A 16,163-nucleotide genomic window follows, 5' to 3' on the forward strand; every position below is an offset into this window, starting at 1 on the left:
AAAGTAGAATGTTGTCTTACCTAGATGTTGTTTCTTTTATAAAGAAGGTTTTCATCTTGATTTTGATGGATGTCGTCGATGAAAAGCCTCCACCGCCTTTGCTGCATTTGTAAGATTCTTTATTGGCTCCCATGTGCATTCACTAATACCATATCCGCGCCAATAAACAAGATATTCCAATTTATTTTGGCATCGCCTTGAATCTAAGACTTCTTCTACTTCAAATTCTTCATTATTGTCTACTTCTATAGGAGGAGGTAGAGCTTGTCATCTTTTTGGTATGTCCACTGTCTTGTATGGTTCAAGAAGAGACATATAAAATACTGGATGGATTTTCATTGACTCCGGTAGATGTTAACAATACGCAACTGGATTGATTTGTACAGAAATAGAAAAAGATCTCAGCCTTCGATAGTCTAACTTGTCACAAGGGTGAGTGGTCTTGATATTGCGATGAAGTAGCGATACCTTATCACCCAAGAGGAATGGTGGTTGTTCCTTTCGAAAGACATCCACATTGACCTTTTGTTGTTCTTAAGCCTCTTTTAACTACGCCTTCATCGTTGTATGTTGCTCTAATAAATGAATTGCTAAATCTTTCGCAACAAGATTATCAACTTTTGAAAAGTCAAAACTATTAAGTCATGGATGATAACCATGATTAGCAAAGAAAGGTCTTTGTTTTGTAGAAGAATGTACCATGTTATTGTAAGCAAACTTTGCCAATGGCAAAAGAGTTGTCCAATCATCTTGTTGGTAGTTAATGGTACATCTTAAATATTACTCCAAAACTTGATTAATACGCTCCGTTTGTCCATCAATTTGAGAATGGAATGCCGAAGATAGTTTTATATCCACTTTTAGAATCTTGAAAAGAGTCCGCCAAAATCTTGATACAAATTGAGTTCCCCTATCTGATATAATATCCTTAGGTAATCCATGATAGCGATAGATATTGTCAAGAAAGAGCTTAGTTGTTTCTTCACCTATGATAGATTTTGTACATGGTACAAAATGTACCATCTTAGTAAAATGATCTACTATCATGAATATAGAGTCATAAGAACCTGAGATTGGAAGATCCATGATGAAGTCCATAGAAACAAAAGACCATGGTTGTTTTGGAATGGGTAATGGCTAAAGAAGTCCAAAAGATCGATGACAAGGAGTTTTTGATCTTGAGCAAACATCACATGATTGTAGAAAATCTTTGACTGCCTTCCACATTTGAGGCCACCAAAAATCCCTAGATATCAGCTCCAAAGTCTTATTATATCAAAAATATCCTACTCATGGGAAGTCATGACGAGCTTGAAGAATGCGTAAACGTGCTTCTCCTTCTGGAACATATAGGTGTCCTTCGAAATAGAGTATGTTGTTCTTGAATTCAAATTTAGAGGGATTATGAGATTTAGAAGAATTATTCTTGATATCATGAACAAGAGAGTCTGAAGACATACTTAACTGGACTTGCTTAAGAAAAGTTAAATCAACACTCAATGTTGATTTTATTGCTCGAAGATGAAATTACTCCGGCTTCAAGAGAACCGTTCTTTGTTGCTCAATAGCTGCATCTCTTTCTTTTAGTGCAAGATAAGAACATCTAGACAAGGCATCAGACAGACCTTCTTGTTTTCCTGGCCGATAAGTGATGGTAAACTCGAATCTTGATAAAAAACATGAATTTCATGTTTGTCATGTGTTACAAAAATTAAGAGATGCAGGACTCTATGCCAAGATAGAAAAGTGTGTATTCCACACTACTCAAGTCGATTTCTTAGGTTACATCATTTCAAATGATGGACTTATGATGGATCTTAAGAAAGTTCAAACTATTATAGATTGGAAGATCCCAAAAACGGTAAGAGATGTTCAATGTTTTTTGAGATTTGCCAACTACTATCGAATCTTCATCAAAGACTTCTCTCGAGTTGCAGCTCTACTTACACGTTTGACTTGTAAAGACAAACTCCAATGGAATCAAAAAGCAGAAGTTGCTTTTGAATCTTTGAAGACAGCGTTTGTTTCTGCATCAATCTTATATCGTGTTGATTTTTCCAAAACATTCTTTATGGAAACAGATGCATCGGACTTTGCTCTGAGTGTGGTTTTATCACAAATGGGAATAGATGACAAACTTCATCCAGTAGCCTTTCAGTCAAGAAAATTCTCAGCAGCAGAAATCAATTATGAGATCCACGACAAAGGACTTCTTGCAATTGTGGATTCTTTTCAAGAATGGCGTCATTATCTAGAAGGTGCTTCTAGTCCAGTCATCGTGTATACAGATCACAAGAACCTCGAATATTTTATGTCAGCATGTATATTAAATTGTTGCCAAGCTCGTTGGAGCATGTCTTTATCAAGATTCGAGTTCATCATCACTTATCGACCAAGAAAACAAGAAGGTTTGTCTGATGCCTTGTCTAGACGTTCTTATCTTGCACCAAAAGAAGGAAATGCAGCTTTTGAGCAACAAAGAACGGTTCTCTTGAAGCCGTAGTAATTTCATCTTCGAGCAATAAAATCAACATTGACTGTTGATTTAACTTTTCTTAGGCAAATCCTCAAATTGATGGACAAACGGAGCGTATTAATCAAGTTTTGGAGTAATATTTAAGATGTACCATTAACTACCAACAAGATGATTGGACAACTCTTTTGCCATTAGCAAAGTTTGCTTACAATAACACGGTACATTCTTCTACAAAACAAACACCTTTCTTTGCTAATTATGTTTATCATCCATGACTTGATACTTTTGACTTTTCAAAAGTTGATAATCTTGCTACGAAAGATTTAGCGATTCATTTATCAGAGCTACATGCAACGATGAAGGTACAGTTAAAAGAGGCTCAAGAACAACAAAAGGTCAATGCGGATGTCTATCGAAAGGAACAACCACCATTCGTCTTCGATGAAAAGGTATGGTTACTTCATCACAATATCAAGACCACTCGTCCTTGTGACAAGTTGGACTATCGAAGGCTGGGACCATTTTCTATTTCTTCACAAATCAATCCAGTTGCATATCGTTAACATCTACCGGAGTCAATGAAAATCCATCCAGTATTCCACGTGTCTCTTCTTGAATCATACAAGACAAAGGACATACCAAAAAGATGACAAGCTCCACCTCCTCCTATAGAAGTGGACAATAATGAAGAATTTGAAGTAGAAGAAGTCTTAGATTCAAAGCGGCGCCGAAATAAATTGGAATATCTTGTCCATTGGCGCGGATATGGTATTAGTGAACGCACAAGGGAGCTAATAAATAATCTTGCAAATGCAGCAAAGGTGGTGGAGGCTTTTCATCGATGACATCCATCAAAATCAGATGAAAACCTTCTTCATAAAAGAAACAACATCTAGGCAAGATAACATTCTACTTTCAATTCTTGTTCGTAGCTTCTTTGTAGTAGTGATGCTCAGAAGATGGAGAACCAACAACCAGCAGATTCGATTCAAGAGCCTTCATTTGCTGACCTGTCAGACGAGACATTATGATTGTCACAACCTTCAAGACGACGCAATCGAGATGAAGATCTTCAAGAACGACATGTTCTTCCTCGATTAGATGGCAAGATACAACGCGTTTGGTATCACGATTTGGGAAGGGACTCCCGATGTTTGGTGATTCTGCTAGAGGTAAGAACAACTCCTGATGGTGTTCCAAATATTCTATTTGAAAGAAGTTATGAAGGCCTCAACAATGATCAAATAGGTGAGTGGTCTTCCCACCCTAGTATGGAAGACTACCGATGGTTGATAGGCCCTATCAATCATCTTCGAAGAGAACAAAGATCAGAGTATGTGGCAAATACAATTCGTCGCATCATAGATTTTCTCAACGTATGACGACCGCTTCTCGTGGAACTCGTCCCTAGAAAGGAGGGTAATATCACAGATATAATCATGTAAGCTAGTAATTACATATACAAATAGGTAGAAGTAAGTAAAAGTATATAAAAGTAAGTTAATTCTATGGTATTTAATATAGAAGCTTCGTAGAGGCTTCATAGACGCTGCTTTGACTTCATAGGTGTCTTTAATTGACTTTTTGGATTAGAAACGTGGTCAACAAGTTGGCCATGTGCCACACATGTTGTTAGCTTGAAGATCAAGCTAACTATGTGGCCCACACGTAAAAAGACTTGCCTTGTAAGTCAAGGCATGTGTCCTACAAAGTCAACACACATTGGAGGTCCTATAGAATGTCACCACGTAGCCCCTAGTTACATAGTATATGTAGAGACAAGAGTGAAGCCTTCTTCACTCTTATCAACTCTTTTCTTGCTTCCAGTCTAGTTTCAAGGGTCTCTAGTTTTCTTGTCTTTTGGCAATAGCCATTCCAGTTTCTCTTTCAATATATATACTTGTTGATATATATTTTGTTACCTTTCTTTGAGTGAAGGCTCACTTGTTTGAATTGTTTTTTCATTGAGCTCTTGTCCTTGACAAAAATCAACACAATACAAGATTGGTGCAGAAACAAACGCTATCTTCAAAGATTCAAAAGCAACTTCTGCTTCTTGATTCCATTGGAGATTGTTTTTACAAGTGAAACATGTAAGTGGAGCTGCAACTCGAGAGAAGTCTTTGATGAAGATCCGATAGTAGTTGACAAATCCCAAAAAATATTGGATATCTCTTACTGTTTTTGAGATCTTCCAATCTATAATAGTTTGAATTTTCTTAGGATCCATCATAAGTCCATCATTTGAAATGATGTAACTTAAGAAATCGACTTGAGTAGTGTGGGATACATACTTTTCTATCTTGGCATAGAGTCCTGCATCTCTTAATTTTTGTAACATACGACAAACATGAAATTCATGTTCTTCTGGATTCCTAGAATAGATCAAGATGTCGTCTAGATAACAAACCACAAAATTGTCAAAAAACTCTCAAAAAACATCATTCATTAGATGTTGAAAAGCTATTGGTACATTTGTAAGTCCAAAAGGCATGATGTTGTATTCAAAATGTCCATACCTATTTCGAAATGCAATCCTTCATTCATCTCTTGCTTTAATGCGTACTAGATTGTATGTTCCACGAAGATCTATTTTTGTATAGATCTTAGCTTGATTCAGTTGATCAAGAAGTCTAGATATTAAAGGTAGTGGATACCTATTTTTGATGGTAATCTTGTTGAGTCCTCGATAATCAACACACATCCACAATGATCCATCTTTTTTCTTCACAAATAGAATTGGGGCTCCTGTCGGAGTTTTTGAATGGCATATGAAATTCTTGGCTAGATTTTCTTCAATATACTTCTTGAGTTTAGTCAACTCATTTTGTGATAAATTGTAGATTGGTCCAAATGGCAGTTGTGCTCCTTCTTGAAGGTCAATTGAGCAATCATAGGGACGATATTCTGGAAGTGTATCCACATTTTTTTTTTTGAATACATCTTGAAATTCTTGATATTGACTTAGAATGCCACTTGAAGTCTTTTCACCAATAGAAATGGGTGTGGCATAAATAATATATGGTGATTCTTTCATAGCAGCATGCAAGAAAGCTTTTGCATCTATAAATACGGGTTTAATTGAACTAGACTTATGATTCTCTACTTGATTAACTACACTGTTAGTTATACTTTTAGAGAAAGTAAGAGTTCGGAAAATCCAATCTATTTGAGGGTTGTATTTTTCTAACCACGATAAATCTAAAATGACTGGATTAGAGGGAGATCTAATGAAATACTACAAAACTACAAAACTATTATGACCATTGATTATTACTTCTATAGGAAGGGTTTCGTGAGTAATATCTCCAGAAGACAATGGACGACCATCTATGACTTCTACATGAACATGTTTAGTTTTCTTTACTAAAGATATGCTATGTCTTTTAGTAAATTCTTCATCTAAAAAATATGCTGAGGCTCCTGAATCTAACAAGGCAGAGACTTTGTAATGTTTAGGTCCTAACATAACATTTAATGTAAAACAAGGAGAGGGCTCTGAGGAGAGAATAGGACCTTTACTAGATGTTGTACAAGGTTCCAGCCGCACGGTCCCTATTGTAGCTGGACAAACTCATTTTCTGACATATTGTCTTCTTTCACAGCCATACTCCTCATTTTGTGATTACGTCGTTTCTTTGGACAATGTTGAGTAGTGTGCTTTGATTCTCCACAATATAAACATAATCCTTCTTGATGATGACGAATCTTTTCTTGCTCAGTAAGAGGTTTGAAACATACTGCATCAATTTACATATCCTCTACTTCCGAATGTATGTGTTGAAGAGGTGTTGGTGTTGCCATTGAATTATAGTAACGTTGAGGTCGGTTCTCAGATCGAAATTCAAAAAGGCAATTGTCGCACTTCATATTAAAGTCAATTGCTTGACTCAAGGTTTGAGGATCAGGTAAGTTGAACATTAATTTTTTTACCTCATATTGTTATTCTGTAGAGAAATTGGCTAATAAGTGCAGCATCATCCCACTTGATATCAGTTACAAGTTGTCGAAATTGTGAAGCATACAACGTTACTGATCGATTACCTTGTCGTAAAATACGGATCTTATTGGTTGCAACACAAATTGTATCATGTTCTCCATACATAGATCAAAACTCCGCCAGAAAAGCCTCTAGATTATCTAATATTGGATCTCGTCATTCAAGAAAAGATGAAAACTATGATAGTGTTGAACCTAAAAGAAGTGTACTAATGAATCTAACTTGCGATCCTGGAGTTGGATAGCTTTGGAGTTGAAGTTCAATCACAAGTTGCAATTGATTGATAAATCCTCGAAACTTGAATCTGGTACTATCAAACTTCTTAGGTAGGGCAATTCTTAGTTCTCTAATATTTGAAGGACGTTCCATCATAGGAGAAAGGACATGATTTGGTGCAGATGTTGAAGCAGCTCCAACCATTTCTATATCTTCACTTCTTATCAATCTTGTTGTTCCTTGTGGTGGTAAATTGAGTTGATGCATCGCAAGCATTAACTCCCTCAATTGCTCTTACATTTGTGCCATTGTACTCTTCATTTCAACAAGTTCTGCCATGATAACACTTAGAAGAGAGAAGATGTCTAATATCGCTCAACACAAATAGAAGAGAGGACTTGAGAACAAAGAAAATACTAAGGACAATATCAGTTTAGAAGAGGGTAATCCGCAACTTCTAATATGCTTATATCTTATCAAGAAAAAGAGGTAATCCACTCTTAATCAAGATTAGACAAAGCTCTGATATTATAGGTGTACTCTTGTCAATCTGTCAAGGACAAGAACTCGATGAAAAATCAATTCAGATAAGTGAGCCTTTACTCAAAGAAAGTTAACAAAATATAAATAAATAAGTATGTATATTGAAAGAGAAACTAGAATGGCTATTGCCAAAAGACAAGAAAACTAGAGACCCTTGAAACTAGACTGGAAGCAAGAAAAGAGTTGATAAGAGTGAAGAAGGCTTCACTCTTGTTTTTATATACACTATCTAACTAGGGGGTACGTGGCGACATTCTATAGGACCTTTAATATGTGTTGACTTTGTAGGACACATGCCTTGACTTATAAGGCAAGTTTTTCTACATGTGGGCCACATAGTTAGCTTGATCTTCAAGCTAACAACATGTGTGGCACATGGCCAACTTGTTGACCACGTTTCTAATCCAAAAAGTCAATTAAAGACACCTATGAAGCCAAAGCAGCATCTATGAAGCTTCTAGGAAGCTTCCATATTAAATATTATAGAATTAATTTATTTTTACCTACTTTTATTTATTTCTACCTATTTGTATATGTAATTACTAACTTACATGAGTATGTCCATGACACTTGTCTTCCTATTCCATAATTCAAATAATCCAAGAAAACCAAATACCTTCTACTTTAAGCCTTTCACATAGGATTCATCAAATTTGTCATATTACGTGAAGTCTTGCTTGAGAGTGCACCAAGCATGTGGCTGTAGAAGGTAGAATAGAAATTATAGCAAAAAAATCTTAATTCTAATAGAATACTAAATAAACTCTAATTAAACCTTAACAATGCTAAACAAGCTTTAATCAAATTCAAAAGAAATATTTAAAATATTATAAAAGAAAAAATATGAAATCTTCAAGGAGTTGAAAGAAAATCTATAATAAAACTTAAAAGAAACCTTAAGAAGTTCTAAAAAATATTACAATAATCACAAATATATCTTAAATAAATCTCAATCAAGTTCTAATTTAATCCTGATTGAAATCCTAATAGACTTCAATCAAATCCTAAACAAACTCTAAACTATAAACCAAATCTTAAATCAAACCTTAGACAAATCCTAAATCAAACCTTAAATAAAATCCTAAACAAATCCTTAATCCTAAATCAAATCCTAAAGCAAACCCTATACAAACACTAAATCCTAAACTAAATCCTAATCCTATTCAATCTGATCCTAGTACAGTTTGGAACCTCAATATCTATTAATTCCATTATTGATCTTGCTTAAAAATTTATACACCTTTTAACAACAAAGTTGGAAATAAGCATATAAAATTTGAAGATAATTGCACTTACCAAATAGAAGAAAAATCTTAAAATTTACTCAAGTGTTGGTTGGCCTCCTACTCCAATCTAATGTTGAACTTTCAGTGCCAATATCTCCTTATTGAACTATTTAATTGTTCTCAAATTTCACATGTATATAGAAAATCAAGTCTATTATCTTTAAACACAAACTTTATTTCAATTCAACTAATAAATTGCTAAAGATCTTAGAAATCTTAACTACCTCTCAAAGTCCAATTTCTGAGACCTCAACCTACTTGAAATTCAATAGCCTTTAATTTTAATTATTTGATCCAGCTCAAACTTATATCATATACTTCACTCAACTATTCTCATAAGTCCTCAAAATTTGAATTGAAGATCTACTATCAAACTCACAAAATTCTCAAAAATATAATACCTTTTTTATTTCACAAATTTTATAGTCACCCAAAACAATTGTGACTTTGCAAAGCTCTTGCAAAGTCATTACACACTCAATTTCCTCAAAATCAATGCTTAAAAAATCTCTATCAAGTCTGCTCTCAAATTCCACTCTTTAATTTGCCAAAGAATCTCCAAGTTACTATTTGTGCTTGGTTTTGTGCCTCAAGATCTGATTTCAACCTAAGTTGATAACTAGTCCTTTTTAGATATCAAATTTTATCCTTTCGAATTGATTTTTATTTAAATCAACTTCTAACTTCTTCTTACATATGCTCATATTCTTTATTTTTCTAATCTGCCTTATTTTGCCTTATTTTGCCTTATTTATGGCCTTTCAAAGTAAGTAGAAGCTTACTTTGGAAAAGGTAGCATTTAAATCTTTAGTTCTACTTTCTTTTGGACTATTATCTATTTTCTAAGATAATTTGGTATAATATTTGAATTAAGATCTTCTATAATATAATAAATTCTTCATCTCTTTCACCTATTAGTTGTATTACATCACAACAATAGAATAATGATGTAGAGGATATTAATGAAAAGATTATGGCCATATTTCTTAGAAAAGAACAAGAATATCTAAGCGGCAATGAAGTTGTTGTCAAAGATGGTGTCCACAATAATAATGTTTATTCAATCAAATTCATCAAGTCACTTAATCCATTTGGAATGGCCAAATCAAGGCTTTGTCTTAAGATTGAGGCTCTAGTGATGCTACTAAAAAATATTGCTCCTTGCTAAGAACTTTGTAATGGAATCTAGTTGATAATTATATGATTAATGGATTAAGTTTTTTAAAAAAGAGTTTTTAGAGGAAAATTTGTTGAGAACTTGGTGTTCATTTTGTTGATTACATTAACTTCTATAACAAAAGAACTTTTGTTCATTCTAAAGAGAAAGCAATTTCTAATCCATCTTACATTTGCTATAACAATAAACAAATTCCAAAGACAATTAATGAAGCACGTTGGTTTGGATCTACAACAACCTATTTTTCTCCATGGTTAACTTTATGTAGCACTCTCTTGATGTACTTCTTTTCGTTCTATCAAGATTCTTCTTCCTAGAAACAACAATTTTAATTCTATGTTGAATATTGTTTTTTTGGAAGTTTTAAGTAGATTAAATTAGTAATTTATTTTTTATATTTTATATTTTAATTTATTTATTTATTAAATTTAATACATTTTTGAATGTCTTAACTTCTTTTATGATTTTTTAATGTAATTTAATTTTTATATTTTTAGAAGTAATTCCTTCAATAAAATAATAATTTTTTTGCATATTATCTAGGACAATGGCATGGATTTACAAATTCTACTTTGTAGCTAAGAGCTTAATTGTGTATTTTATTTCTTTCTATTTGTATTGTATTGCATTTGTATTTGAAAAATAATCTTCGATTCAAAAATTCATTTGAATCACACTTTCCGTGATAACTACATTGGATATGTTAATCAATGTATGGCTTCATATACTGTTCTCAAGCTTAACTTCATTGGCTTAATCCCCATCTCCTCAGCGGCATTTCAATATACGAAGGGAGCTTTGACGAGCCACAGATGAGAGAGTTTTAGTTTGCTGCATGAACGACAGAGCTTAGCGAGCAGGAGCACGGAGGAAACACGTGAAAGTGCTTTTTGTGCTTGCAAAAGCTTACAGTGTCACAAAGAACAAACCAACGTGCTTCATTAATGGTGTGAGAGAGAAGAGGATCCAAACCAACGTGTGAGAGAGAAGAGGAATGTATATAAAGGACCTCCTCTCGACGTGGGTGACAAGCATAGCGTATGACATAGCATGCTACCTGGAAGAGAGATTCGTCTTGGAAATTTCAGCTAATTCCTCAAAACAGTGCTCGACTGTGAAGATATGGAACTCAATCGCTCACCAGCCATCCTGCAACAGCCGCCATGTCGTGTTCCGAGTTGCTTCAAGAGAGGCAGCACTGCAATTTACACAGTCGCCTCGGAGGTTGACTTTCGGCGCAGAGTTATCAGCAATATTCGAGAGGGAACCTTTCGCTAACAAGAGACTATTCCGTTGCTCATGCTTCAATCTATGAATTCTGTGTGGCATTCAGTCGCCTTCTAAATTGAACGTATAGTCCATGATTCTCCCCACTGGCCCATAGCCCCTCAGCCGCCTGAAGTCCCCTCATGAGGTAAAGTGAAGGTGTACGCTGACATTTGATATTCAGCCTGCCCCTAGTTTTATCGAGAAAACTATGACCAAGTGCGGCACATATCTGAATCCTAAGGTTTTGCCGCTTATTGACAAATCCGGGAACCATTTCACAGCTACCCAATGTGGATTATGAAGAAAGCATCTCTTGGGTCATGCCTATGTGCAAATTGTCAGTCCCCATGAATTCCTAGTTTCCTTTGTTGATTGAGAATTCTCGCAGGTTTGACTCGAATTCCGCCATGGAAAAGCTGCATTTATGTGGTGAAAGGGATTCGGGGAGGTGGAGGCGTGGCATTAGGACTATTTGGTGATAGACGGCGTTCAACCCCATCCTTGGGTGTCCATGGCCACGGACTGCACACGTTATCTCTACTCTGCCGCGCGCGCTTTCGGAATAATCGGCTTCCTTTCAATGCACTTTCTAACGTGCTCGTATGAACCTGCTGGGATTTTTCAGAACGGAAGCCTCCAAACCTCAATGTCGAGGTCGCAGGCTGTGATAGCGATATCGTAGCAGCTGAATTCCGTTGTTGCGACTCGAATGTTGGGTGCATAGAGCACGAAGTCTGGCTGTGTTGTCTGGTATTTGCAGATTGGGGAAATTAGTGCTGGAACTGCACTTGGGTCGCGCCGATTAATTAGGCTTCACAGTTCAGGAATGGCGCCTTGCGGAGTGGTTATGCTTTCACCGCCGCTCGTGCCTGCGACAACCAGCTCGGTTGTCCAGAGAGATGGATTTGCTGCGGGCAATGTGGGTAGGAGAACATCCCCGCTTCACAGTGTGGTTCTCTCGGGGAATGCGAACAGACTTGTGGGTTTGGACAACCGGCGGTACCGACTAATTCGAGCTAGCTCTGAGGAAAATTCAGATACTGTGAGTATTAAGATTCGCAATAACTTGAATTTCGTTTTCCTCGTGAAAACTTTGTGTTCCATTTTGGATCAATTTTGTGTTTCGCAAGTTTTGTCTGTCTTGTGCTTTTTTCTTCATTATCCGCCGCTTGCATTCCTCTCTTTCAGAATTCTCATTCACTAGTGTCCACGTTATTCAAAGTATATTGCTGATTGATAGATCTTTTTAGAAACTCTATCCTTATCGCTGTAATCTTCAGAATTTGCTTAGTTCTGGCAATTCGATAATGTTCTATGTAGTTGCAGAGATGTGAGGAACAGAGGTCTTGATTTGATTGATACTCGAATACAGAATTGTTTCCTCCAACAGTTGTGCAGGAGATTTGTATCAGTGTTTTTATTTCGTGTACTTTACAAATAGGAACATTTCCGGAGACAGAAGAGGCATAAAACATGGAAAGTCTTACGTTTTGCATTGTGGTCTATGTGATCACTAGATTTAACTGGATAAGGACTACATCTTGTGTGCAGGCGTCTTCAAGTACATCTACAAGTGAGAAGGAGGACTTAAATGCCAAGGTACCTTTCAAGCGCTGCAACTCATGCAGATTGCAGTAAAACTGGTGTCAGAAACTCAGTGTATGAATATCTAGAATACCAATCATCTGTTCACGGAGAGGACACCCAGTTGTGGATAAGCTCACACCTTCAAAATTTAAAATAAGACGATGTCCAATGCAACAGCCGATATGAGATGAGCTGAGGACCAAGAGGTTTGACACCCAAATATCTGCTGCACGTTACATATTCGACCTCGAGGGGTCATTGCGAAACACTGATGAGCTCGATTCAGTTATGTGATAAATGGTTTTTAGATGTCAAATGTAGCAAAGTTTATTTGTAAGGGGAAGAAAATTTGTTTTTCCTCATAATATAGGTTGGGCAAGGATTCAACTGTGATGTTCCAGTTGGCAGCTGCAGAGGCAGAGGCAGAGGCGCTACGCAGAGAACTGGCAGCGCGCAAAGGCAATCGAGACACAACTGATCTTTCAAAACTGAAACCAGCCACTCCAGAAAAGCGTATTGACGGCACAGGCTATAGAGAAACTCTGTTCTCCGGCCCGAAAGCTACTGGTGTGCATCTGTTACACTCCCCTCCATACCCCCCACATTTGTCCAATCCTCTTTATGGTTCACTTGGACGAGCCACGATCCTCGCCTGTAATTTGACATTCAATGCAGTGATTGTCTAATGGAGGCCAATAGGTGAATTACAGTAGTAATCGTTGAGATGACAAATCTTTAGGACTCCTTTGTAAATGATTTTGCATCATACATGTTGTACTTGCAGGCAAAGTAGGGCCTTCAATCTGGATATGTCTGTAGCTTTGCATTTCCTTTTTAATATTTTGGTCATGTAGGGTACACCGAAATCTTTGACGAGAAAAAACTTCTTTGATTGTACTGCAACCTGATCTTCTTCACGCACTTATTCATGTGAGGTTTTCACTTCTAATAGGAAAACCGGAGCAGCAACCCAGTAAGTGGGGTTTGTCAGAAGCAGAGCTATTTCTATCTAAAGGTGCACCTACTGAAGGAATGGGTCTTGGAGGGGAGGCTATGGAAGCTGGTTCTGACAAAGTTATTCAAAGGCGTCTGATTATTGGACTTGGAATCTCCGCGCTAGCTGTTGGATTGGCTAATGTACCCTCTTGACCACATTCTTTGTGTCCATTACAGTGTGCTTCACATCCTATTTTTTAATCATAATTGATAATTGTCTCCTCTGTATGATTCTTAAAACCTTATTTTTTTGTAGTCTTAGCATACAGTGCAAACTCAGCGTTGTTGATTTTTAGTTGGGTTGAAGCAAATGCCTCTGTAATGGGTGGCTGCAGCTGAAATTTCCGACCAGCAGACCCTCCAAACCATTATTTTTATATGTGGTTTCTATTCTTCAGCTCCAACGCATACTAAAATCGTTAGAAGATACTGCTTCAGGTTGCTCTTTCTTTCTCTCACTTGCTCTCGCTTGCTGGGTTGATATTAATCGGCAATGCCCCAACAAAATTGCAGAAACTAACTCTGAACTGTGCATGTTTGTTCGGTTGCAGATGTTGAAGTAGTGAAAAGTGAACTGAGAAGAGCAGGCACATCCGAAGAAATCAAGAAAACCTTGCTCAAGTGTGTTCGGGCTTTTACTTCTGACGTTTTTCATGACAGTGTTGGTGTTTTATGATCATCTGCAGATTGATTGATCATATCATTGCATAGAAGCCACTGAAATGTAAGTTGTCTGATTCTGCAGTGCGGCAGCATGGTTAGACGGAGAGAATGCAGAGAAGGCAACCAACCTTTCGTTTGAAATATTCGAATACGTGGATCAGGTACACCTCAGAATACCACATTTGTCTAATTCAAATACGGAAAATAATCTGAAAAAGCTTGGCATGATGAATTATATCCATAAGCCACTGCTAGGTCTCCTAGTTTCTACCTTGCAGCCGCCATGTTCTGTAGCACAATCTTCTGGGTGGGCAGATGGTTGTCAGTTACAAAGTTCAGGTAGTAGTGACCAATGGGAATGAATCTGAATTAGTTGTGATTTTCACCGACAAACCTCCTCCAGATAAACTCTTTCACAAAACAACATCACTTCCCATCGCCTAGTTTATGTTTTTGTTGTTTCTCACAGAAGCAATTTTATTATTGTTTTTGCAACAGGCTGATTATAGTAGATATTTTGAGAACATTGGAGAACCCAGCCCAGTACAACAGTATGTCTCTTGATTTTTTCCCTTTGAGCAGCGCATTTACAATGCTTGTTTGGAAGCAGATGTGTTGAGTTTTGAATGACATGTGTGCACCATATTATTCAAAGATAGAGAGATGATGATCGTCATCTATATCTTGTCAGTATTATATCTGATTGAACAATCAAATGCGGGACATTTCTGATGTGTTCATTTCTTTCGCAGAATGGAGTTTCTCAAATTCAGTTTGCAATCAATCAAGGTAAAATCAATTCAAGTCCCTCCTAGGAATTCTGAGTTTTCATCCATAAGAGGGAATTGTATAGAACCAATATTTTTTTATATGAACGGATTCGTGCCACGAATGTGAACTGATGTATTTTCATTTGAATCCTGTTCAGGCTGCTCGAAAAAAAATCGATGAATTTTTGACGCTTATTCCCTCAGAAGATTTGGATGCTGCTGCATCCCAATTTGCCCGTTGACTGCACTGCAACGATTGCTGAATGCAAGACAAGTTAAGATGTATCACATGTCCCTTCACACGGAGCCTTTTAATTCTTTTGTTCATAAGTTGTATACATAGAAGCTTCTTGCTCAAGTGAAATATTTTGTTCCTATTTGCAAGAATTCCACAGCTTGATTGCAACTGCAAATCCTCTTGAATCTGCGTGTGTGCATCTGAGTCACCTTATTAGTGTAGCTGAAGAGCTTCTCTACTTTGCTGCCTCGTAATAATGCAGTGGGTACTTAGAAAAAAAATAGTTTCAGTTGGAAAAAACGTTTGAGTTTTCATGATTCTTATGTTACTTGTGGATATTTGTTCTCCTTAATTGTAGTTGCTGGAGGAGTAGAAGTAGACAATGGGATGAGAAAATGAAGGAACGAAATGGTATGGAATACTGTTCCTAGAAAATTGTTAAGTAAATCAAAAAGACATATATAGAAATAAAAGTGTATAGAAATAAATTGTAAAATAAATGGTATAATAAAATAGAATTTAAAAATATATATATATATATATATATATATATGTTTCCTTTTTGGAATGTGACAAAGTTTAAAAGTGGAAGAAAAAAAATCGAATAGAATTACAAACTAATAAATTACATTCTTTCAATTTCTTGTGACAATATTTTTGAAGGTGGAACAACTTTTTGATGGAACAATCATAGTATGAAAATATTTATAAATGTGACTTATTACACTCTAAGTTGAAAGAGGGATTAGTAATCAAAACTTCATTGTGTCCTTTTGTTTTGTACAAATAATAACTATGAATTTGTCTGCTGTGATTTGAAACAAATATAGATTTCATATGAGTCTGAATGTAATCAACATAAAAGCACTAAATTTAACTAGTCATTTTAAGACCATGTATATACATATAAGATAAGTTGCAAAAGAACTTTTTTAATCCCCA

At 36.2% G+C, this 16,163-nt stretch overlaps 1 protein-coding gene across 1 annotated transcript; it reads left to right on the top strand.

Moving 5' to 3' along the window:
- Positions 1-10,740: 10,740 nt before the first annotated feature.
- On the top strand, positions 10,741-15,370 carry LOC112294119 (uncharacterized). Its single transcript, XM_024544309.3, has 10 exons — positions 10,741-12,009; positions 12,519-12,566; positions 12,956-13,121; positions 13,507-13,691; positions 13,886-13,988; positions 14,102-14,171; positions 14,296-14,374; positions 14,712-14,764; positions 14,966-15,002; positions 15,142-15,370. Exons 1-10 carry the CDS (start codon positions 11,794-11,796, stop codon positions 15,223-15,225), a joined length of 1,041 nt encoding a protein of 346 aa, XP_024400077.1. The 5' UTR covers positions 10,741-11,793; the 3' UTR covers positions 15,226-15,370.
- Positions 15,371-16,163: the final 793 nt, after the last annotated feature.

The sequence above is a fragment of the Physcomitrium patens genome, chromosome 17 (genome assembly GCF_059467195.1).
Source record: "Physcomitrium patens ecotype Gransden chromosome 17, ASM5946719v1, whole genome shotgun sequence".
NCBI lineage: Eukaryota > Viridiplantae > Streptophyta > Bryopsida > Funariales > Funariaceae > Physcomitrium > Physcomitrium patens.